General features: G+C 33.1%; 2 protein-coding genes and 1 pseudogene across 3 annotated transcripts; 2 read left to right on the forward strand and 1 right to left on the reverse strand.

The window, feature by feature from the left end:
* The first annotated feature begins 10,708 nt into the window (after positions 1–10,708).
* On the forward strand, positions 10,709–12,385 carry LOC111294249 (small ribosomal subunit protein uS12). Its single transcript, XM_022887494.2, has 4 exons — positions 10,709–10,848; positions 11,411–11,566; positions 11,672–11,798; positions 12,048–12,385. The coding sequence occupies exons 1-4, from the start codon at positions 10,844–10,846 to the stop codon at positions 12,186–12,188; spliced, it is 429 nt and encodes a 142-aa protein (XP_022743229.1). The 5' UTR covers positions 10,709–10,843; the 3' UTR covers positions 12,189–12,385.
* A 2,037-nt stretch (positions 12,386–14,422) lies between these two features.
* LOC111294354 (uncharacterized) lies at positions 14,423–17,065 on the reverse strand. Its single transcript, XM_022887634.2, has 3 exons — positions 16,697–17,065; positions 15,466–15,808; positions 14,423–14,782 (listed from the first exon to the last, which is right to left on the reverse strand). Exons 1-3 carry the CDS (start codon positions 16,864–16,866, stop codon positions 14,717–14,719), a joined length of 579 nt encoding a protein of 192 aa, XP_022743369.1. The 5' UTR covers positions 16,867–17,065; the 3' UTR covers positions 14,423–14,716.
* A 527-nt stretch (positions 17,066–17,592) lies between these two features.
* On the forward strand, positions 17,593–20,663 carry LOC149515103 (uncharacterized; annotated as a pseudogene). Its single transcript, XR_016327655.1, has 2 exons — positions 17,593–18,480; positions 18,557–20,663. The product of XR_016327655.1 is annotated as an uncharacterized LOC149515103 (transcript).
* Positions 20,664–22,439: the final 1,776 nt, after the last annotated feature.

Consider the following 22,439-nt stretch of genomic DNA (forward strand, 5'->3'; position numbering starts at 1 on the left):
GGGTACGGGTGCGTGGAAGCTCCCTAGGTGCTGGTGTGTTGCGGGTGTATGAGGGGGCACTAGCGGGTAAGGTAGAAAAGGGTTAGGAGGGAACTGAGCTGGTGGTGAGCACAGGCTGGGTTTCGGGTAGAGAAGGCTTCGATGTTTGGCTGGTATCAGTGCTTGATGGTCAGTGGTGCGGGGCTGGTGCGCAGCTGGGTGCTCCAATGTTTGGTGCGAATGGGTGCTAGGCTGAAGGGTTCTCGTTGGATGCATGGTCTTGGTGGGAGCTATGTGCGTGGGAGCTGGGTGTGCTGAGGTCTAAGTACTGGATGCGAGGCTGGAAGGTGCTGGGGCGTGGACTGGTGCTATGATTTGTTTAGGTTATAGGTAAAAGGGTCGTAGTGGTCTGGGGTGGTGGGTATGGGTATGGTTCTTGGTGGTCTTTTGGTGTGTGTGTGGAGGCTAGGACCGATGCCATTGGGGCAAGAATGGCTGTTTTATGGGGTCGGCCGCTTGGAGATAGTGGGAAGAGTCGGTGGCGGCTGACAAATGTTCAGGGTATGGCCTAAGACTGCAAGGGAATGGGTGGCTCAGGGTTTCAAGACAATTGGGGTAAGGGTTGAGTGCAGTGGTGTTGTGTATGGCATCAATTTTTTTTTTCTTTTAAAAATTTTTTTTGATTAATTAATTATTTTTATATCAATATTAAATTGATCATAAAAATTTAAAAATAAATCCGAAAGCTAAATTAGTTTAGAATACGAAATTATTAATCCGAGCAAAAATTGACGTCTACACCTCCTTACAGAACCTAAGGAAATTACAATGGCTTCATCGTGGAACTAGAGTCACCTCTAAAAATCGAAATTCAAAGGACTCAACGCAAGTCAAAGAATGAAGATTTGCATAAACAGGAGGCTGAGAAGGGAAAGAATGCAACATGCCAAGTGAAGAGCATCCCCTCATGTTTCTTCAACATCTCCTTTGGCGTATTTGTGAGAGAACCACGACCCTCTAAGACAAGCCCTGAGCGAGATAGGGGGGAGGGAAGATTTCGATGGTCCATTTCTCCCAGAGAAAAAAGGCTAAATGCAAGGAATGGAAGGAGTGGAGAAATACACTCCCAAAAGGTTGTGGGTCACCCCTCCACTGTTGATTACCCAAGCTCCAGTGATACTTGCTCTATATCCCAACCTGTCCTATGCTGAATGGAACCAGCCCACACCCACCTTGAAGACTTTAAACCCCCATCAAGCCATATAATGGATTTTGGAAATGCTAGTGACCCCACTAGTAGAGAGAAACTCGGAGATTCATATGAGAAACATAAAACTCATGGCCTTGAAACTTCTAGTGGATCAGAACACATATCAGTTCAAGATATATGCGAGCTCATTGATGGTGCAAGGAATGGAAACTCTCCTCCACAAAATGGAAGTCATACCAAAAGTGGGGCAAAGTGCTAGAGTAGAATGGAACAAGGAATTGTTCAAGAGATATCCTAAGACTCCCTCTCTCCTTGATCCTATGTCTTTAGTTGCGTGGAACTGTCACGGGATGACGCACCCCAATTTTGTCAGGACCATGAGGGACATGGTGAGTATCCACCAACCCTAGATCATGATAATCACGGAGACAAAGGTAAAAGGAGGAGATGTTCGTCACATCATTTATAGGCTCCCATTTGATGCGTGGAAGGAAACCGAGACCATCGAGTATCAGTGTGGCATTTGGATGCTGTGGCGCTTGGATCTAGTCATGATTCAAGAGATTTGCCATACCGAGAAGGAAATCCACACTACTATCAGGGTACACTCTACAAAACTTCTTTGGTTTTTTATCAGCAAGTTATGCTAGTCCTAGGTATAAAGAAAAAATGATTTTATGGGAGAACTTTAAAACTGTTGTGACCAAGCATGGTCTTCCCTGGCTTGTTGCGGGGGACTTTAATGAAGTTTTATCGTCAAACGATAAAAAAGGTAGCAGACGAGTAAACTGTAATAGGTTACAAAAGTTGCATGATTGTTTAAATGCGTGTAATCTCATTGACTTGGGCTATAAAGGTGCAAAATTCACTTGGTCAAACTTGAGGAATATTAAACACTTGATTCAAGAAAGAATCAATTACGCTCTTGCAAACCTTGCTTAGAGGCTGTTGTACCCTGAAGTGGATGTTTTACACCTCGAAAGAGTTTGGTCTGATCATGCCCCAATTCTCGTCTCCTTAAAGAGGAAAATGCCATCAATTGAAAACAAGCCTTTTAAATTTCAGAGGATGTGGATTATCATCCAGACTTTAAGAAAGTTGTGACAGCTCACTAGGGTCCAAACAATTTATCTCTTACTCAAACTGTTCAGGCCTTCACTAACAAGCTCAAGTTACGGAATAAGGAAACTTTTGGCCATATCTTCAAGAAGAAAAGGAGACTTAAGGCAAGGTTAAGGGGGATTGGGAAAGCATTGGAGGAAAAACCAAATGTTTTTCTGCTTACATTCCAGAAAACATTAATGGGGGAATACCAGGAAATCCTCAAGCATGAGGAACTGCTTTGGGCCCTGAAATCAATGGTTGAATGGTTAGTGGAAAGGGAAAGGAACACGACCTTTTTCCACGTGACAACCCTTGTATGACAGCACAGAAACAGAATAGGGGGCGATTTAACTCTAATGGGACATAGATTACAAAGGACCTCAAACAGCTTATTATGGACCATTTCAGGACTCTCTTCTTAACGACTAAGGTGCATGAAAGCTTATCCATGAATCTTGATGGTGTCAAATGGAGTGTGTTGATAGAAGAATAAGGGCAAAGTTTGCAGGCCCAAGTTATTGAAGTTGACGTGAAAAGGGCTTTCTGGTCCTTAAAACCTTTTAAGGCACTAGGGCCTGATGGGATACACCCATTTTTCTACAAAAAGTTTTGAGAGGACGTCAAAATGAAGATCAACCCTTCATGCATAGAGGCTTTCAATAATGAAAAGTTGTAGGAAAGTCTGAATGATTCTATGATTACTTTAATTTCGAAAAATCAAGCTCCTAATACTGTAAATCACTTTTGGCCTATTAGCTTGCTTAACACCATGTACAAAATGGTGACGAAGATCATGGTTCAAAGGTTGAGACCCTTACTAGACAAACTGATCTCGCTGCTCTAAGGCAGGAACTGCTTTGGGCCCTGAAATCAATGGTTGAATGGTTAGTGGAAAGGGAAAGGAACACGACCTTTTTCCACGTGACAACCCTTGTATGACAGCACAGAAACAGAATAGGGGGCGATTTAACTCTAATGGGACATAGATTACAAAGGACCTCAAACAGCTTATTATGGACCATTTCAGGACTCTCTTCTTAACGACTAAGGTGCATGAAAGCTTATCCATGAATCTTGATGGTGTCAAATGGAGTGTGTTGATAGAAGAATAAGGGCAAAGTTTGCAGGCCCAAGTTATTGAAGTTGACGTGAAAAGGGCTTTCTGGTCCTTAAAACCTTTTAAGGCACTAGGGCCTGATGGGATACACCCATTTTTCTACAAAAAGTTTTGAGAGGACGTCAAAATGAAGATCAACCCTTCATGCATAGAGGCTTTCAATAATGAAAAGTTGTAGGAAAGTCTGAATGATTCTATGATTACTTTAATTTCGAAAAATCAAGCTCCTAATACTGTAAATCACTTTTGGCCTATTAGCTTGCTTAACACCATGTACAAAATGGTGACGAAGATCATGGTTCAAAGGTTGAGACCCTTACTAGACAAACTGATCTCGCTGCTCTAAGGCAGTTTCATCCGGGGGAGACAGGCCATTGACAATGTGATCATTATGCAGGAAACAATCCATTCTCTAAAGACAAAGAAAGGGAAGTAGGGATCCATTCTTAAACTCGATTTGGAGAAGGCTTACGATCGATTGGAGTGGGATTTTATAAGAAAAGTACTGACCTACTTCAAATTCCCAAAGAAATGGATATCCCTGATCATGGACTGTATTACTTCGTCCAGCATAGCAATTGTGGTTAATGTGGAGAAACTCTCACAATTCAAATCTTACAGAGGCATCCGACAAGGGGATTCTTTATCCCTTTACATTTTTATTTTATGCATGGAATACCTCAGTCTGATGATTTAAAAAGCGTGTGAAGACAAAAAGTGGCATCCGATAAAGGTCTCAAGGAAAGGGCTTAAGCTATCTCATCTGCTATTTGTGGATGATGTCATTTTATTTGCAAAAGCATATAAAAAGTCAACAAGCACAATCAAAAGGGTGCTGGATAAATTTATGGAGGAATCTGGACAAAAAGTGAACACTGGGAAGTCCCGTATTCTCTTTTTCAAGAATAACAAAATTGAGACGAAGGGTTGGATCACCACCACCTTGGATATTGAAAGCACAGAGAAGCTTGACAAATATTTGGGTTTCCTTGTGTATAACCAGAGACGGCCAAAGCAGGACTTCAACTTTATTCTTGAGAAGTTCGGAAGTAAGGTTGCGGCTGAAAAGCTAAGTAGTTATCCCAGCTGGTCGTACGGTGCTCATATAGTCCACTACAACAGCTATCCCTACTTACTTCATGCAATGTAGAGCCCTTCCTAGTTACACTTGTCGTGAGTTGGATAAGATCAATCGAAATTTTCTATGGGGAGGGGGAAAAGATAACAGGAAACTTCACAAACTAAAATGAAGTGAAGTAACCAAGTTTAAGGAGGAGGGAGGTCTTGGATTAAAAAGGAGCAAACCTCGAAACCAGGCGTTACTTACTAAACTTTATTGAAGGATGATACATCAGCAAGATGATCTCTGGGTGAAAGTCCTGGCAAACAAATATCTTTTCAAAAAAACCCCAACAACTCTAACTCTTTACCTATATGGAAATCCATAAAGCAAAGTCATGCTTTCATTAAAAAAGGGTTAAGGTGGATGATCTTCGATGAAGCCAAGACAAATTTTTGGTTCAACAAGTAGACGGGAAAGGGAGGCTTGAAGGTTCTCATTAAAGGACCACTTGAGCGAGAGGAAGCAAACATCACGGTTAGGGACGTGTGGAATAATTGGGAAAATCATGGCTGCTTTAAGATTTATTTTCAACTGCCTGAGGAGGTTCTCAACTTTATCTTGAGCATCCCTTTGTCCCTATGCCAGAATGGGGAAGATACTATGTGTTGGAACTACTCAAAAATGGGAGAATTTTCTCTTAGTAGTGCCTAGAAGCTTGTGGCACATGAGGACTTCCAAATCCCAACTGAAGAAAAAGAGAAGTGGACATCGATATAGAGGCTGAATTTATATCCCAAACTTTATTTCTTCTTGTGGGAATGCATGCTCGTATATTGATTACTAGGGTGTTCCTTAGAGCTAGAGGAATGGAGATCCAAGTGAGTTGCCCCTTCTGTCAAGAAAGGGACTAAACTATTAACCATCTCTTTACCGAATGCCCTATTGTTGTACCCTGGTGGACACTTGTTAGTGCCTTCCTCAGGAATGCTACTCCAACTTTAACTCTTGGAATGATTGGGTTAAAGCAAATGCTACATCAAACTTTATAACTATGAACCACAATATCCCATGGGAGGTCATGTTCGCATTCTTTTTGTGGGAAATTTGGAAAGCTAGAAACAAGCTAGTCTTTGAAGGTAATTTTGATCCAACAAGGGTTGTGGCTAAGGCCACTGAACGTGTCGTTGAACTCCAAGCTTTGATGGGCTAAACAAAAAGAATTCCACTTCTTTCCTTCATTGGGGTCCAATGGAAACCCCCTCCCCAAAGCTGGTACAAGCTTAACATAGATGGATCATCCCTTGGAAATCTAGGTAAGATATGAGCTGGATCGGTCCTTCGTGACCACTCAGGGCAGTGGCTGGCAGGATCTTCAAGACATATACCAAGGGCCACCTGTGTGGAAGCAGAATTGTGGGCCCTTAGGGATGGCCTCAAAATGGCCAGTGAAGCGGGAGTTCAACTTGTGGTTGAATTGGATGTTATGGTGGTGATAAACCTGATTGATAATCTTAACCACAGCAACATGTTTTTAAATACTCTTGTCTGTGATTGCAGGATTCTATTGAAGAGTTTCCAATAGACAGTGCTGATGCATACCTTCCGTGAAGGAAATAAAAGTGCCGATGGCCCGTTAGGAGGGGAAGCGGGGCCTTGCAAGAATCTTCTTCCCATGTTTTTAGTCCTGTTCTTTTTGAGTTCTTCCCTACCCCCTGTTTGTGTTATCCCCCTCTTATTAGCTTAAACTATTGGGATAATGACGTATGGTACTTTATTTTCATGATCTATGAATGTTTTCTTTGTCGACCGAAAAAAAAAAATCACTTCTATTATGAAAAATAGAATAAATAAATTTGAAGATGACTTTTGATAATCCACTTTTAGATGAAATTCAGGTTATTCTCAAAAAACAAAACAACGATCCAATAACTTTAGGTGATTTAAATCATTATCATATATAATTTTTAAATTTCTATAAATACAATGAATAACAAATCACTTTTATGAAATTCTAAAAAAATTTTAAAATTTTTTAAAATTTTTTTTAAAATTCTAATTTTTTAAAAATTTGAAAATTCAAAAAAATAAAAAATTTAAAAATATATGAAAATTTATAAAAAAATATTAAAAATTTGAAAAAATTCAAAATATTTGTAAAAAATTTTTAAAAGAATTATAAAAAAATTTTAATTTCTTTTAAAAATTCTAAAAGAATAAAAGAAACTTAAAAAATCCCAAAATATTAAAAAAAATCCCAAAAATACAAAAAAAATGATGATTTTAATAAATATAAAATTTTCTTTAAATTAAAAAAATCACAAAAATTTAAAAATAATTAAAATAAGAAATTTTTTAAAAAATCTGAAAATTTTCATTTTTTTAATCATAAAATTTTAATTTTTCATATATTTTTTGAACTTTTAAAATTTTTTTGAAATTTTAAGTTTTTTTATTTTTATTTTTCATAGCATTTGGATTATTTTTTTTTTCAATTTTTTAATTTTTTGTGATTTTTTTTAAAACTTTAAGAAATTTTAGTTCTTATTAAATTTTCTCCTTTTTTTTCACATTTTTTTTATTTTTTACTAAATTTTGCAAAATTTTTTAATATTTCAAATTATGAAATTTTTATAATTTATAAAAATATTTCATATATTTTAATTTTTTTCAAATTTTATAGAAATTTTTTAAAGATTTTTTAGTAGTTTTTGGGAATTTTTAGAATTTTTAAAAAATTTTAAAAAATTTTAAAATTTTTTGAAATTTTTTAGTTTTTTTTTAATTTTCTTTTTATACTAACGTGACATGATAGCGCGATGCTGATTAGATTTTTTAATATGTGTCAACATTTTATTGAATGTTTATGCTATTTTAACAAAATTGACTAACGGCATCAGTAGGAGGTATTAACATAATAACATAATGAAAGTTCAGGTACCAATGTGATAATTATAATTTCTTAGGTACCAATGTGATAGTAAGTATAAAGTTCAGAGGTTAAATACATATTTAACAAAAAAAAAATCATAACTCCATGTAACCTTAATTTGTGATAGTTTCAAAAAAAAAAAAAAAAAAAAAACCTTAAATTGTGTTAGCTTAGTGTAGATTTCATAATTTCAAATTTTAAAATTGAAGTATAAATATTGTAAACACCTATTTTGTTTGAAAAAAATAAAGTGTTAGTTAATTTTTGATTTTCATTTGGATCCATTTAAATATTTTAATTAAATTTATTGCGAATCTAATTGAATTTTATAATTTATAATTTATTAATTTTATTTTGTTATTAGTATATTTTATATATTTTTTCCTTTTTTCTCTTTCTTTTTTTCTTCTTTTTATTTTTCTTTCTTCTTTCCCAAAGGTCCTTAGTGTATTTATTACATCGTATGCAAGCCACCTTGACACCCACCTAACGTCGCAATAAAAATCACAACAACCAAAATCACCAACCAGATCTTTCAAAGTCTCTCACAATCCCATAAATTTAGGAATTTGAGCTCCAATTGACTCTTTTAAATCGGGCTTGTAATCATAGACACAAGGAAAATTTTACGAAGACAAAAAAAAGATCATGCAAAAATATCTACCTACCTAACTCCACCGAAACCTTTGTCTATTGCCAAGCCAAAATTTTCCCACACCTCACCCATCATCACCTTAACACTTTGCCATCGACAACTAATCCAAACTGTGACATCACCCACCTAAAAATTTTGAAACCCAAACACCCCCTACATATAACTTACGAGCAACCAAAAATAAAAAAATCAATACATCCCCTTTTAGGGAACAACAACATCAAAAGCACATAAAAAAAACGAATAATGCAAAGGGTTTTGAGGGGTGTTATAGTGGGATTTGGGCTTTTATATTTTAAGGAAGAGGAGTTTTGAGGAAAGGTGACCGGTTAGCTTGGTGAACAAAGGCTGATAAGAAAAAGTGTGACTGTTAACAACTGCAAAGGGTTGTCGGCATCTTTTTTTTTTTTTTTAGAGAGAGAGGTAGCTTGTTTGAGAGAAGAGGAGTAGAGAGAGAGTGTGAAGGAGTAAAATGAAGTGAAAATTTTTTTTGGCTTTTATACTTTAAAAAAAAACACACAAAATGACATCATTTTTAATGGAATGACCCATACGTCAATCTATGACTCGATCTAAGATCTGCGCAACTGACCCATTTACCTGCTAGCTAAATCAACCTAAATTGAGCTAGATTAACTTGAACTATGACCTAGATTGCCTAAACTACTCACCTGAACTAGGTTGAACTACCATTGATCGATGTTGATTGTCATTAACCAACCATTGACCGCTCATTTTTTATTTTTTTAATTTTTTCTTTTTTTTTTCAATTTTTTGTTTTAAATTAAATCATTTATATTATTGTATTTATTTATTTGATGTATGTACGTTTTAAATTTAAATTTGTTTGAGTTTGGGATATTTAGTTTAAATAATAGTGAAATAAACAATAATAGAATTATTAAATAAAGTGTTAAATTAAAATCTTTTGCATAATAATAATTTTATCATAAAATTTAACAAATTTTAAGAAAAAGTAAAAATAATAAATAAATAAAGTGATATGATAAAAAATATTTCAAAAAATAAATTTTCAAACACTTGTGAATTTACTATTGATAAACAATTTTTTTTTTTTGTAAATTCTACCTAAATGATAATGTATTTAGAAGAAATTTTCAATAATATTTATTTTGAAACAAAAATAAAATTAAGTAAATAAAATTAAATAATCAAATATTTGAAAATTAACATTTTAGGATTTTTTTAGGGATAAATATAGATTGAAATCAATGATATATCCTAGATAAATTATGAATTTGTAATTTTCTAGAGAAGTTTTTTTTTTTTTTTGCTAAATTTTTATCAAAATGATGAAAAATTTAGAAAAATAAAAAATGAAATTTAATGTCAAAGGTCACGAAATCAAATAATAGCAAAGAATAAGAACAAAAAATAAGAATTACTAATCAAGAAATTAATATATAATGATAAAGATTTTTTAAGTTTGGGAATAATAAAAATCGAATTAATCATGAAATTATAAGAAATCGCGAAAGAATGATTTTTATAAAAGGTTCTACTTTTGAAAATCTATCCAAAATTTATCAAAATAATGAAAAATTTGAAAAAAAAAAGAGTTTTAACTAAACGTTTTACATTTATTCTTGAGTAAGAGATATATAAAATATATATATATATATATATTAATTAGTTACATTTCACTTTTATAAGATTTCAATAAATCATAGGAATAAAAAGAATAATCATTAATCCACAATATAGTTATAAAGGAAATGATGAACAAGCAATTTTCTTAAGAATCTGTCGAAAAAATATTTTGTCTATATTATTTCAAAATGATGAATAATTTATAAAATTAAAAATTAAAACCAATTTTAAATCTTCTTTTCATAGATGTTAGAACTTTTAGATATAATTAAAATAAAAAACTATTTAATTATGACCATTTTAAAATAATACAAAGTTAATTGATAACGTTTTTGAACAGAGACTATAAATGTATTAATCTTTCTCATTTATAATTTTACTTTCGAACTTAATTTTATAACATAGATAAAAACCTATCCATTTTATAAAATCTTAATTAAATTTACGATTTTTTTCAAAGGAATAGATTTTACTTAATAACCATTCATACCTTAACAAAAACATTGACAGTGTCTCTTGATTTTTATTCCTAGTCATGGTATCCCCAAACCACTTCGTTATGACAAATATGAAACGAGTGATAACTAATTTTTCATTTTTATGATTCCAATAAGATAAACAACTTTAACTTGTAAAAAAAAAAACAAAACTTTAATATGTCTACGACACATATAATCCAATGAGATAAAGATTAAAATATCTCATCACATAGATTAATTGTACAAAAAATTTTAAAAAATTTTGATATATTTATTAAATAGATATTTTTAGTAAAAATATTCATAAAATTTTTATCGTTAGATAAATATCAATTAAATTTAAATTATAAATAATATTTTTAATAATATTTTTATATATTATTAATTTTTAAATTAAATTCTATTACTTTATCAATTTGAATCTTTTATTAAAATTTTTATTTATTCATTTTTAATAAAAAATTTCATAAATTTCACGTATCTCTTGTTTGTTCAGGATAGGACAAATCCGTGATAGTATAAAAAATATAGTGCTATTTTCGTCAAACCATTCAAACCCTAAAATTAAACTACATATTTAAAGGCAAATAAATAGCTAGGGTTAGAGTTTCCAGTTTGCACTAGTCGGCTCTTCCCCCCTCCTCAGTCTCTTACTTTCAGATTTAGTCTCAGTAAAGTTTTCTCGCACTAGCCAAAATGGGGTCAGTTTTTATTTCTTATCTCTACTCTTTTTCTAAATGTTATTTTTTGTTCTTATCAGTTTGATCCTTGCATTTGAAAAAAAATGCTGGCTTTCTGATTCATTTTGTGACTGCCCTTTACTTCGTTTCAGTAAAGTTGTAGTTGGGATTTGGTTTATATGATCAGATGATTTTAGGGTCAATAATGTTTTTTTTTTTTCTGGGTGTGTTTGGTTGGTGATAAAGGTGTTGAATTTGTGGGCCAAAATGTCTTTAATTTCCTGTTTGGTTGATGGGAAAATTGTGGAAGAAGGAAATGGAATGTGAAAAATTAGATTAGTATGTCTGATTATCGTAGTTGTAGGGCAGGATTTGTACCTAGAAAGTTATGAAAAATATAATTAATGAACTTTTGAAGCATTGGGTTGGATTAGGTTATCTATTGTGGTGGATTTTTTAGCTTTTATCTGTGATGCTTATTTATCTGGAAGATTGGTGTTGTTCAAGGAAATTTTCTTTTCTTCTTTTATGATTTGTGTTATATTTTGGGGAAATATGCTGAAAAAATGGGAGTTTTGAGCAGGAAGACACGTGGAATGGGAGCTGGTCGTAAGCTGAGAACCCACCGTAGGAGGCAGAGGTGGGCTGACAAGGCATATAAGAAGTCAAATCTTGGAAATGAATGGAAGAAACCATTTGCTGGATCATCACATGCCAAAGGCATAGTTCTTGAGAAAATGTTAGAACTAAGTTATGCTTTTTATGATATTTTAAGGGTATAGATGTGGCAGAGAGTGTTTGAATTGGATTCAGAACTTGACAATTTGGTAACTGGCATTTACAGTGGCATTGAAGCTAAGCAGCCTAACTCTGCTATCCGAAAATGTGCTCGTGTTCAGCTAATCAAGAATGGAAAGAAAATTGCTGCTTTTGTACCCAATGATGGTTGCTTAAACTACATTGAGGAAAATGTAAGTTGTACACGAATTTCTGGTTTTTGTCATAACTTTTCATTTTTTTTGATCCATGCTTTTCTCTTTAGCTAATGCTTCGTGAGTAGAATTTCATTGATCCATGTTCGTAATTGCTCAGTCTTTGGGATGTTTTATCTACTGGCATTATTTGTTAGTTCAACAAAATTGTGAAAAGCTTGCTGTAGGTAAAGGGGCCTTCTTCTAAGTGTTGTTCCCTAATGCCATGGTTGGTATGATTTGGTGCAGGATGAGGTTTTGATTGCAGGATTTGGACGAAAAGGGCATGCCGTGGGAGATATTCCTGGAGTCAGGTTCAAGGTTGTTAAGGTATCTGGTGTGTCTCTTCTAGCTCTTTTCAAAGAGAAGAAAGAGAAGCCAAGGTCATAGGATTACTGGAAGAGTGTAGCTTTCATCATGCTTTACCAAATTTTTGTTTGCATCAAAATGGTATTGCTTGGAATTTTGTAATGAAGGATTTTGTGAACAAATTTTCATTTAGCGACTTAAAAACTGCCCTTGTTTGTTCTGAAGTGAAAATTTTGATTAGTTTAGTATTAATATATTGTTGCTTTACAGCATTTAACTTTTCCTATGATGTTATTGTGGATGAATAGACGATTAAATGCTGCAGGGATAGAAGCAGGAAAATATTGCTTCAGTTTCCTGAATTTGGCATAAAATACTGATATGTGATTATCATTTATCAATAACTAATTCGAAATGTTTTTGGGTTTTTGTAAAACATTGCATGGATTTCTAGTTGAAAATCTCTTGTAATTACTTCTTTATTCAGCTGTGTGCTTTGGCCCACGGGCTCATGTCTCTTTTGGATTAGATCTAATAATACAAAATTGATATAATTTAAAATTTTAGTAATAGTTATATATATATTTAATAAAATTATAAAAATATATTTTATATTTTTGTATGATATAAATTATTGTGATAGGTATTTTTTGAGTAACATACAATGAGTATATCAATTAAAGATACAAATTGATACAATTTAAAATTTTAATAATAGTTATATATAAATTTAATAAAATAAAATTTTTTTTATATTTTCATAAATATGAATTATTGTGATATGTAATTTTTGAATAAGACATGATATGAATGTATAAATTTTAATATTTTATATGATATGAATACATAAATTATTAAATTTGAATAGATTAATCCTATTAAATATTTTAAATCAAACAATCATTCTTCTAATAAATCAATTAAACATTTGATATAAAGTATTAGGGTGTGTTTTCAATAATTATTTTTAATATGGATTAATCTTGAATAATTAACAAATTGAAAACTATGAATATAAAAAAATAAAGGTAAAATAGACTATTGGTCGCTCAATTGTGATTGTGTTTTTAAAATGATCATTTAATTATTAATTTTTTTTTAATTTAATCACTTCAATTTGAGTAAATATAATTTTTTTTTTCATTACTTAACCATTAATCTTTAACACTATACCGATACTACATTGTCACTTCAACGATAAAATAGTACGTGGCACTATCACATAATTTTTTACTTTAGCTATCAATATATCATGTAATTGTCAAATGACGTGATAATGTCACAGGACATATGATTGTTAATAAGATAATGTTATATCAACACATCATTAAAGATCAATAACTAAATGATAAAATATATTTATTTATATTTAAAAAATAATAGTTAAATGATCATTTTAAAAATACCCATACAATTCAATGATTGTTTATGTATTTTACCTAAAAAAGCTTCTTTGTTGATCAAACGCTTGTTTCTTACCGTGATTTTCGTCGACAACTGCCCTCTCATTTTGCTGATGTGCATGATTTTGACTTTTGTGTTGATTATGGATTATTTTGTTTATTTTGTCTACGGAATCCAACCACATGAGAAATCAGGAACCTCCCTGAATGTAATCAATCAAAACATTCCGCCACCTTTATGCATACTCTTGGATTTGGATTGGATCCTTTGTCCAATGATTACAAGGTGATTTATATTCGGACATACGTATATTTGGAGAGGGATATGAAAAGACCAACTCTCTATGGATGAGCACTGATTCATGGGGAGTGTTGGAAAAGAGTGAGTTCTTTCCAATGGTAAGGGTTACTCTAAGCTCTAGTGTTTTCTTTTGTTTTCGTTTGTACAATGTTTACCATTTTCTCAGATTGTTTTAAGGACATGTTCGTGCATGGTTAATAAAAGAGGGTTATTCTGACTATTAAGCCGTTGCTTTTGAAACTACATTTGGTTCTTTCAGTTATTTCATTGCAACATGGATGAAACAGATATCTTTGCTTCTCAGATTTTTCATGTGCTTGAGTTAGAGAACGTCTTGCATCATGGGCGATACACTGATTTTGGAAAGAAATAGGTGATGAGACCTGTGAAAATGGTGTTATCACGGGATAGTCACTTGTGGTTGATTGCTTACCAGCCTCCAATTCTGGTTTCTCAAACTTAAGTTTTCCCTTTATTTCTCCTTACTTTGCTTCCCTTCCCCTTGCTGGATGGCCAAATTAGCAACAAGAAGAAGTTGATAAACATAAATAAATGGTTTCAAGATTAATTAATAGTATATACATAACAAAACAACATAGCAACCAAGAAAATAGTGCAATAAAAAAAAGTTTCCATTAGCATATTCCAAAAGAGAAAAATCAATCCCAGGAAGTGATCACCAGAAGTACATGCAAACAGCTACAGATAAAAACTCCCCAAATACAAACCTTCCTCTTCCTCCCATTATTGCCTAAAATCCCAATATCCTCCGCTATAATAAAACAAACTAGACAAGGAAAAAAAATCAGCAAATTAGCAAAGCAAAGGAGTCCCATTTTTTGTGCATATACTTCTGAAAGAACCTGGAGACATATTGATCAGATCATCGATTGAGCATATAACAGTTAGTCATCAATGGCAAAAACCACTCCATCCTTCTTTTTGAAGCTATGTGTTGTATGATCCACCTCCTATATAGAAAAAAAATGAAACAAAAGTAAGATTATTTCAACTCCATTTGAAGATGCAAAAACGTGGCATCCCATTCATGATTTTCAACATATGTAATATCTGTTCTTGGTAGTTTGTATGTATGTGGGAAACCAATCTCACAGATTATGATCCAAAAATCAAATTTCCTGAGGCTTAAGGGTGAATCTAAATAACTTTAAAAGATGCACCACCTTAGGCCTATACATTTTGCTTATGGGATTAGAAATGGTCTAATTATTCAACAATTTGATAGGGGATCAAAACATATAGGAAGTTTATACATTTAATATCATGATAGTTAAATGACTTCCTATGATTCCTTTATAGAAGCTTAATTCTTAACCTTATTGGTTCTTGCTGAATTAAATTAGAACTTTTCACCCTCCCACTCAATTATACTACTGTTCTTGAAAAAGAAAATCGAAGTTTAGCTAACTGATGGAAATTGAACCCCTTGATTTCTTCATTTCTATTTCCAATATAGGCTTTAGCATCTTTCACTACCTAGCCTGGTGGCACCAGGACCGTTTGTGAGGCATGCAGGCATAGGTTTGAACACAAGAAACCTCTTACCTCAAAATTACAGAAGAGAAACATAGAAATACTCTATAAAGTGATGTTGCAGATGCACCAAAAAAGATAAGATAGTGATAAAACTCACATTGGTATCACTTAGTTCTAAGTTGTAGAAGTACATAGAGTGTTCCTTAAATAGAGGTCCAGCATGCCAAGTTCCAACATTAAGTTTTAGGAACTTAGGACCTGAAATTCTGAAAACTTGCACACCATCAACAGCTGGAGGCAGATAAAAATGACCACAATGTGACTGCAGAGGTGCCTTGCCCTTCTCATTCTTAGTTTCTTTTGAGTCCACTATTGATGGCTTAGCAACTCCAAGATACCAAACGTGACCTCCATTGGATCCAAGGCATTGGGTTACACTGGCATGGTGTGTAATTGTGGCAAACTTGAGTGGTTGGTCCTCAAGCCGCATAATCTGTAACCTGTGTTAAAAGTGCATCGACAGAAATCCCTCTTAAGAACATTACGAAGAATTTGTTAACGAGAGCTTATGAACATTAGTTAAGGTATTATTGTAGAAAATTATTTTTTCAATTAATGTTTTTGCCAAATTCAAAGGAAACAATGCATTACATATGTATACAGTAAAGACTCTTTTAATAAATAACACATTAATATGTGTCATTATAGACTTGTTAGTTGTTAACAGTTTTCTTTTCTTTTTTCTTTTTTGGATTTGAGGGAAGGGAATTTGAACCTAGCTCTTGAGTGGGATACACATACCAATGATCATTGAGCCAAATGCTTGGGGGAAATAGTTTTTGTGTTTACCTATGGAGAGAAATAAGGTACAGGTAACAAAATGCAATATCATAATCTACAGCTTTAACTAATTAAATGAAAAGCAGTGCAAAAAGCAAGCAACTAAGAGTCAGAGACTATTACATGAGCAAGAAACTGCTAGATAAATTATAGGTTATTTTCATCTAAATATATTACCCTGGAAGATCTAAATAGCTTATTAATTACTTGACAAAACTACAAATCGTTTTACAGGAGATGGCATGGTAGACATTAGCAAGCATTTTTGTCGATTCACAATTCCAATTAAACATATGTAGGTGAAAAGAACAGGCTAAGCCCCCTTGAAATAGATTAAAACTGAGATGGATGACACCAAGATTTGGAATTTGGAACCAGTTGAGATCTCAGAAACATGGACTGTTTTCACTACTTGTTGATGAAACACAAAAAAAGGGTTAGTAAAACTTTAGCAATGCATCAAACAACAATTCCTAGCTGTATCCTTACTCCTGAGCATTTATTGAATGAAAAATTGAAAACTAAAGATAACATTTGAGAAAAAAAACCTTGGGATTCCTTTGCTGAGATCCAGCTGAGCATCTTTAGGACCAAACTCTTCTCCATCTGGGGATGCTTCAACCACTTGCCCAAACTCTTGAAAGCTTTCTGGGGTGATTTCAATTGGCTTCAGCTTCAATATCCTTGGCTTTGACTCTGGTTTTCCTTCCATTTCCATTTTCAAGTTTGCGTTCTAGAAAGAAAGAGAGAAATAGAATGATCCGTTTAGTAGTTTGCTTTTACCTAGTTGGATCAGAAAATGACGATGAATTATGAGTGAAGATCGTAGAGAGCTAAAACTGAAAATTAGAAAAAAAAATTCTTGAAAAATAAATTTTCAAGAAAACATGTCAGTTTTTATGCGAAAAAATTCAATTGATGTTGACAGTAACAAAAAACAACTTTTTATTTGAAAAAATAATTTATTTATATATAATTGAAGATTAAAAATTTATTTAAATATAATAAAAACATAAAATTTACCTAGAAATAAAAAATCCAAAAGTTCATTTAGAATTTTAATAAAAACATTGCTAAAGAAAGGGAAAATTTACTACTTTAGGAAGAATAATTATATCTAGTAGCAGTATATTATTTTATTAAAAAAAAGTACACCACTTTCTATCTTTAAAAGCTTTTATTGTTAATTTTTGTAAACTCTTTAATCAAAATTTAATTTTTAAAAATTTTATAACTAATAAATTTAATGATGCTTTCTAAACTCTTTACTTAACTTTTTTTTTTTTTTTTTAACATTCCACTTATTTTTTTCCTTGTTAATATGATCATTTTGCTTTCTTTGATGCTTAAAGTATTCATCTTTTTTCTCTGATGCTTTTGATATTTTTTTATAAATTCTTTATTTCCGATTTTTCCCCGAGCAAGTTAACAATTTGATTTATACTTACAGAAAAATTGAAAAATTAAAAAATAAAAATTACTAGTGTTATATTTACTTTTTATATAAAAATTTAAATTTCATAATTCACATCAAGAAAATCTAGTACAGTTTTTATCTAAACATTTTTACCGAGAAAATCTAGTTTATATCAAATTATCAATCTTTAACTATTAAAATTTATATTATATTAAGGCATTATCCTTGTTCTTATTTTAACAAGTTTGAATAAAATCACATTTTCGTTTGTTAAGTACTTTTTGAAGTCTTAAAAAAAAAAAAAAAAAAGAGAAAACCCCAATTCGAAACGACAGTGGTTTTATTCATTCTCCACTCTCCCGTCCCTGGTCTCCGCCTTTGCCAAGAATTAAAAAAAAAAAAAAAAAATGTCTGCATGAGAAACAGAGGAAAACCGGGGAGAAACCAAACAACCAAAATAATGAACCAAACAGAGTCAGAAGTCAGAACTGTTAAAAACCTTAACAAAAATCCTAACAACCTCGAAAAACCCAATAGAATCCTTAACTCCTTACACTCCTCTCCTCACTCCTACCCTTCTCCACTCCCTCGTTTCCTCTCCTTCTCTTTCCTTCCACCTTTCCATCCTCCTTTCCCACCATAAATTCTGGCAATCCAAATCCCTCTTCTTCTCTTTCCTTTCCTTTGACCCCCAAAACACCCTCTTTTAACTCCCTTATTCACTACCCTTCCCTTTCAAAGTCAAAACCCCTCCTTGAAATCTCAGTTTCCAGCTATGTCCAATCAGGGAAACCCCGTTTGGGTTTTGAGCTTTTTGGCCTCTTGAAAAGCTTAAAAAGAAACCCAATATACTTACTTGCAATGCTCTCATGAATATCTTGGTAAAGTTCCCATCCTTGCATTCCATTCAGTTAGGTAAGCAACTTTTTTATGATTCTATTAAGCTTGGTGTTATCCCTCAAACTAAGTACTTTCAATATTTTGATTTTAGGGTGTTGTTTTGAAGGTAAATATAATGAGGCGATTTCATTTATTGAGAAAATGAAGGAATTTGGTTGTTTTCTTGATAATGTTACTTATAATACAACTCTTGGATTTTTGTGTAAGAAAGAAAGGTTAAAGGAAGCTAGGGATTTGTTGCAAGATATGAAAGAAAAAGGGTTGGTTCCAAATAGAATACGTTTAATATACTTGTTTCAGGATATTGTAGGGTAGGGTTGTTGAAAGAAGCTAGGAAGTTATTGATTTGATGGTGCAAAATGATGTTTTGCCTGATGTTTGGACGTATAATATGTTGGTTAATGGGCTGTATGGTGAAGGTAGGATGGAGGAGGTGGTTAAGTTGAGGGATGAGGTGTAGAATTCAAAGGTTTTGCCAGATATTGTTACATATAATACATTAATTAATGGATACTTTAAGTGGGGAAGTAGTGAGGAGGGGTTTAGGTTGGTCGAGGAAATGAGGGAGAAAAGGATGGAGCTGAATCTGATAACTAATAATATATTGGTTAAATGTTATTGCAAAGAAGGGAAGATGGATGAAGCAAATGAAAGATTTAAGGTGATGGAGGAAAGTGAGCTTCCACCAGTTAAGATTACCTACAATACTTTGATTAATGGATATTTTAAGGCTGGGAATTTGGGTGAAGCTTTCAGGATGATGGATTTGATGGTAAGGGAATGTTTTAAGATGGATATTGTGACACTTAATACCCTTCTTCATAGCTATGTGAGGAGAGAAAGCTTAAGGAGGCATTTGAGTCACTAAGAAGTGCAAGTAAGAGAGGTTTTTTGCTTGATGAGGTAAGCTATGGGACTTTGATAACGGGATACTTTTAAGGATGAAAAGGTAGACAAAGCATTGAAGCTTTGGAGTGAGGTGAAGAAGTAGTAAACTATTCCTAGTATCATAACCTATAACACTGTAGTTGGAAGGCTTTGCCAATTGGGCAAAACTGAGCAAGCAATAACCAAGTTCAATGAGTTACTAGGTAGTGGTCTAGTCCCAGATGGAACTACTTACAATACAATTATCCATGTGTACTGCAAGGAGGGGAAAGTCGAGAAAGCATTTGAGTTCCGCAACAAAATGGTTGAAACTCATTCATGCCAGATGGCTTTACCTGTAATATTCTGCTTTGTGGTCTTTGCAATTAAGGTATGCTTGAAAAAGCCGTTATGCTCTTTAATACTTGGGTTTTGAAAGGGAAAGCAACTGATGGAGTTACTTAAAACACAATGATAGCTGGTCTATGCAAGGAAGAAAGATTTGAGGCTGCATTTCATCTTGTCTCAAAATTGAAAGACCGGAATCTAGGTCCTGATTATACCCTATAATGCCATTCTTGGTGCTCTCACCTGTGCAGGGAGGGTGAATTCAGCAGAGGAATTCATGTAAAAAATGTTTGAAGTTGGAAAATCTCAAGAACAGTCCTTACAGTTGAAGGAGCAGAATGTGAAGAGCAGTGAGATTACCAATGTATCTGATCCAGATTCTGGTGCTTGCTCGAAACAGATAATTGAACTGTGCAATCAGGGGAGATATAAGGATGCTAGGCACATTTTTGAAGCATCAAATCAAAAGGGTGTTACTTTAAATAAGTCTGCCTACATTGTTCTAATGGAAGAACTTGTCAAGAGCGAAAAAGCTTATCAAAAGCTGCCAGATAGAAGTAAATATTTATTGATTATTTCCTGACAACGTTCAATGGGTGAATGTTATCACTGAGTGTTTGACTTGGGTTGAGTTGATAGGTAAATTATCTCTTTTTTCACTTCGCTATGGATGAAGATACTTTGAATAAGTCTGCCTCCAGTGCTTTAATGGAATCACTTATCAATAGACGAAAAAGCATATCCGAAACTGTGCAGTAGTAGTAAATATTTCTTGGACTTTTCTAAGCAGTTTTTATCAGGCCAACATTACCACCATGTTTTTGACTTGGATTCAACTGATAGAACCTCAGGTAAGATATGGCTCTCTTCACTTGGTTATGAATGAGAAAAGTCCAAGAAATTGTTTGCATTTTGTTCCTTTTGCTTGGTCAAAGTTACCAATGATAGTAAAGGCCTGGTCATTATTTGGCACTTATTCATTTATTTTGCGCATGATTTTCCGAGTGGCACTTTTGTTGCTTGCCTTGCCTCATGTTTTCTATTGCTTTAAACTGCTTGCAATGTTTGAAGTTTCTGAAGTCAAATTGATGGAAAAGATTCCACATAGTTGTAAAGGAGTCATGTATACATCCACATGTGCATATAATAAAAATATGCAGGCAACAGTGAAGCAAGACTTAAATTATTTTGTGATTTTATGGGATAACTCTTCTGTTATTAAGAAAAGAGCATTATATCTTAGGCTATGCTTGGTTCAACAGAAAAGTGGAAGGATGGTTAGGGGCGGGTGGAAAAGTGGAAAGAAAATGACTTTTAAGAGTGAGCTTGGTGGAACAAAAAATATAGAGGAAGGAAAATGAGAGAGATGAGTGTTTTCTTCCCATAATCACAAAGTATAATCTGTCCAAATTGGGCAGATAAGGAGAGAGAAAATGAAGCCCATGTGACTAAATCAAGTGAAAGTACTAAATTATCCCCCTATGCCCAATCAATTTTAAAGTCAAAATCAGTAAAATCTTTCCTTTTTTTTACGTAGACAAAACATTGTTCTCTGTTTTTCTCCCTCAAGCTCTAACCAATCTCACCCATGCATCCACTCAAAATGATCTAAACTTGAAATGACCTAAATATTTCTTCACTCGAAATGACTCAATCGAAAATGACCTAACTCAAACCCAATTCAACTTGCTCATTTGTTACCTCTACTTTTATTGGATGGCAACTAAAGAAGTTCTTAACATTACAGATAAAATTTCTTAGATTATCATATATGATGAAGTAATGCAAAAGATGGTCTTCCATCCTTAAGTATTACTTAGTAGTTAAATAAAGCACCTAGGTACTAGTTACAAATATACCAAAAACAACATGAGACAATATTAATAAGAAAAAAACAATCAGCTGACAAATAGTATTGATCCTTGTTGGCTGTTTCAATGCAGTTATATTAAAATATCTAAAGAGAAAAAAAACTAAGGATCTGGGCAATGTTAGTGGTCACACTCTAGAAGCCTGTAATGCAAGTGTTGGCATTAAACTTTAGAGAGCAGGTCATTGACTTATATGAAATGTATTGCAGTAAGAAGAAACCACTTTCTGTATTTAGTTTCCCTTGTTCTTTATTTAAGAAGTCTATTAAGTCTAAATGCATCTGATTGTTTGTGGTTTTTTGGGGTGGATATTTTTTGTTGAATCATTGTAATATCTAGGGCCATGGAAAGTTGGTGCATGGAAAGCATTTAATGTAATATCTATGGCATAGAAAGCATGCGCAACTGGAGAATAGGATTTCACATAAAGTGATCTTTTATGGGTGAAAGTTGCTGGAAGTTGGATAAACATGTTGGCCTCATCTGGTATTGCTTTTCTACTGAATTACTCTCATTGTTCAAGGCCTTTGACATTCATAAGTCTAGGGATGTGTAACTAAGGCTCCATTTTTTACTGATGCTTTTTCTATTTGTCTTTTATTTTTTATTCATTTGTTTCAAATAAAAAAGAAAATAGTTAAAGCATCAATCAAAACAAGCCTAAGAGATATTTCAAAATTAGGGAATCACGTAAATTATCTTCTGCATTGTTTTACATTGATTGGATATTTTAGCTTAATTGAGCTTCAGAAATAAGTAGCTAAAAATGGGCTTCTATTGTTCACACCCTTTCCTACCAAATGGCTGGAAGTGAAGTATTCTATGATAAAAGAATTTCACTACAAAGGTTTTATTATATTGGCAGTGAAACAATGCAGGTATCTGATG

Source organism: Durio zibethinus, chromosome 14 (assembly GCF_047325235.1).
Source record: "Durio zibethinus cultivar Kanyao isolate XHJ-2024 chromosome 14, ASM4732523v1, whole genome shotgun sequence".
NCBI classification, from domain to species: Eukaryota; Viridiplantae; Streptophyta; class Magnoliopsida; order Malvales; family Malvaceae; genus Durio; species Durio zibethinus.

Coding starts and splice junctions, on each gene's coding strand:
- LOC111294249 (XM_022887494.2), top strand. Junction 11,567..11,671: donor GGCATAGTTCTTGAGAAAAT/GTTAGAACTAAG, acceptor TGGCATTTACAG/TGGCATTGAAGCTAAGCAGC. Junction 11,799..12,047: donor TAAACTACATTGAGGAAAAT/GTAAGTTGTACA, acceptor GATTTGGTGCAG/GATGAGGTTTTGATTGCAGG.
- LOC111294354 (XM_022887634.2), bottom strand. CDS start 16,866: ATGGAAATGGAAGGAAAACCAGAGTCAAAGCCAAGGATATTGAAGCTG. Junction 15,809..16,696: donor CTCAGCAAAGGAATCCCAAG/GTTTTTTTTCTC, acceptor CTTTTAACACAG/GTTACAGATTATGCGGCTTG. Junction 14,783..15,465: donor TAGAACTAAGTGATACCAAT/GTGAGTTTTATC, acceptor TTTTCTATATAG/GAGGTGGATCATACAACACA.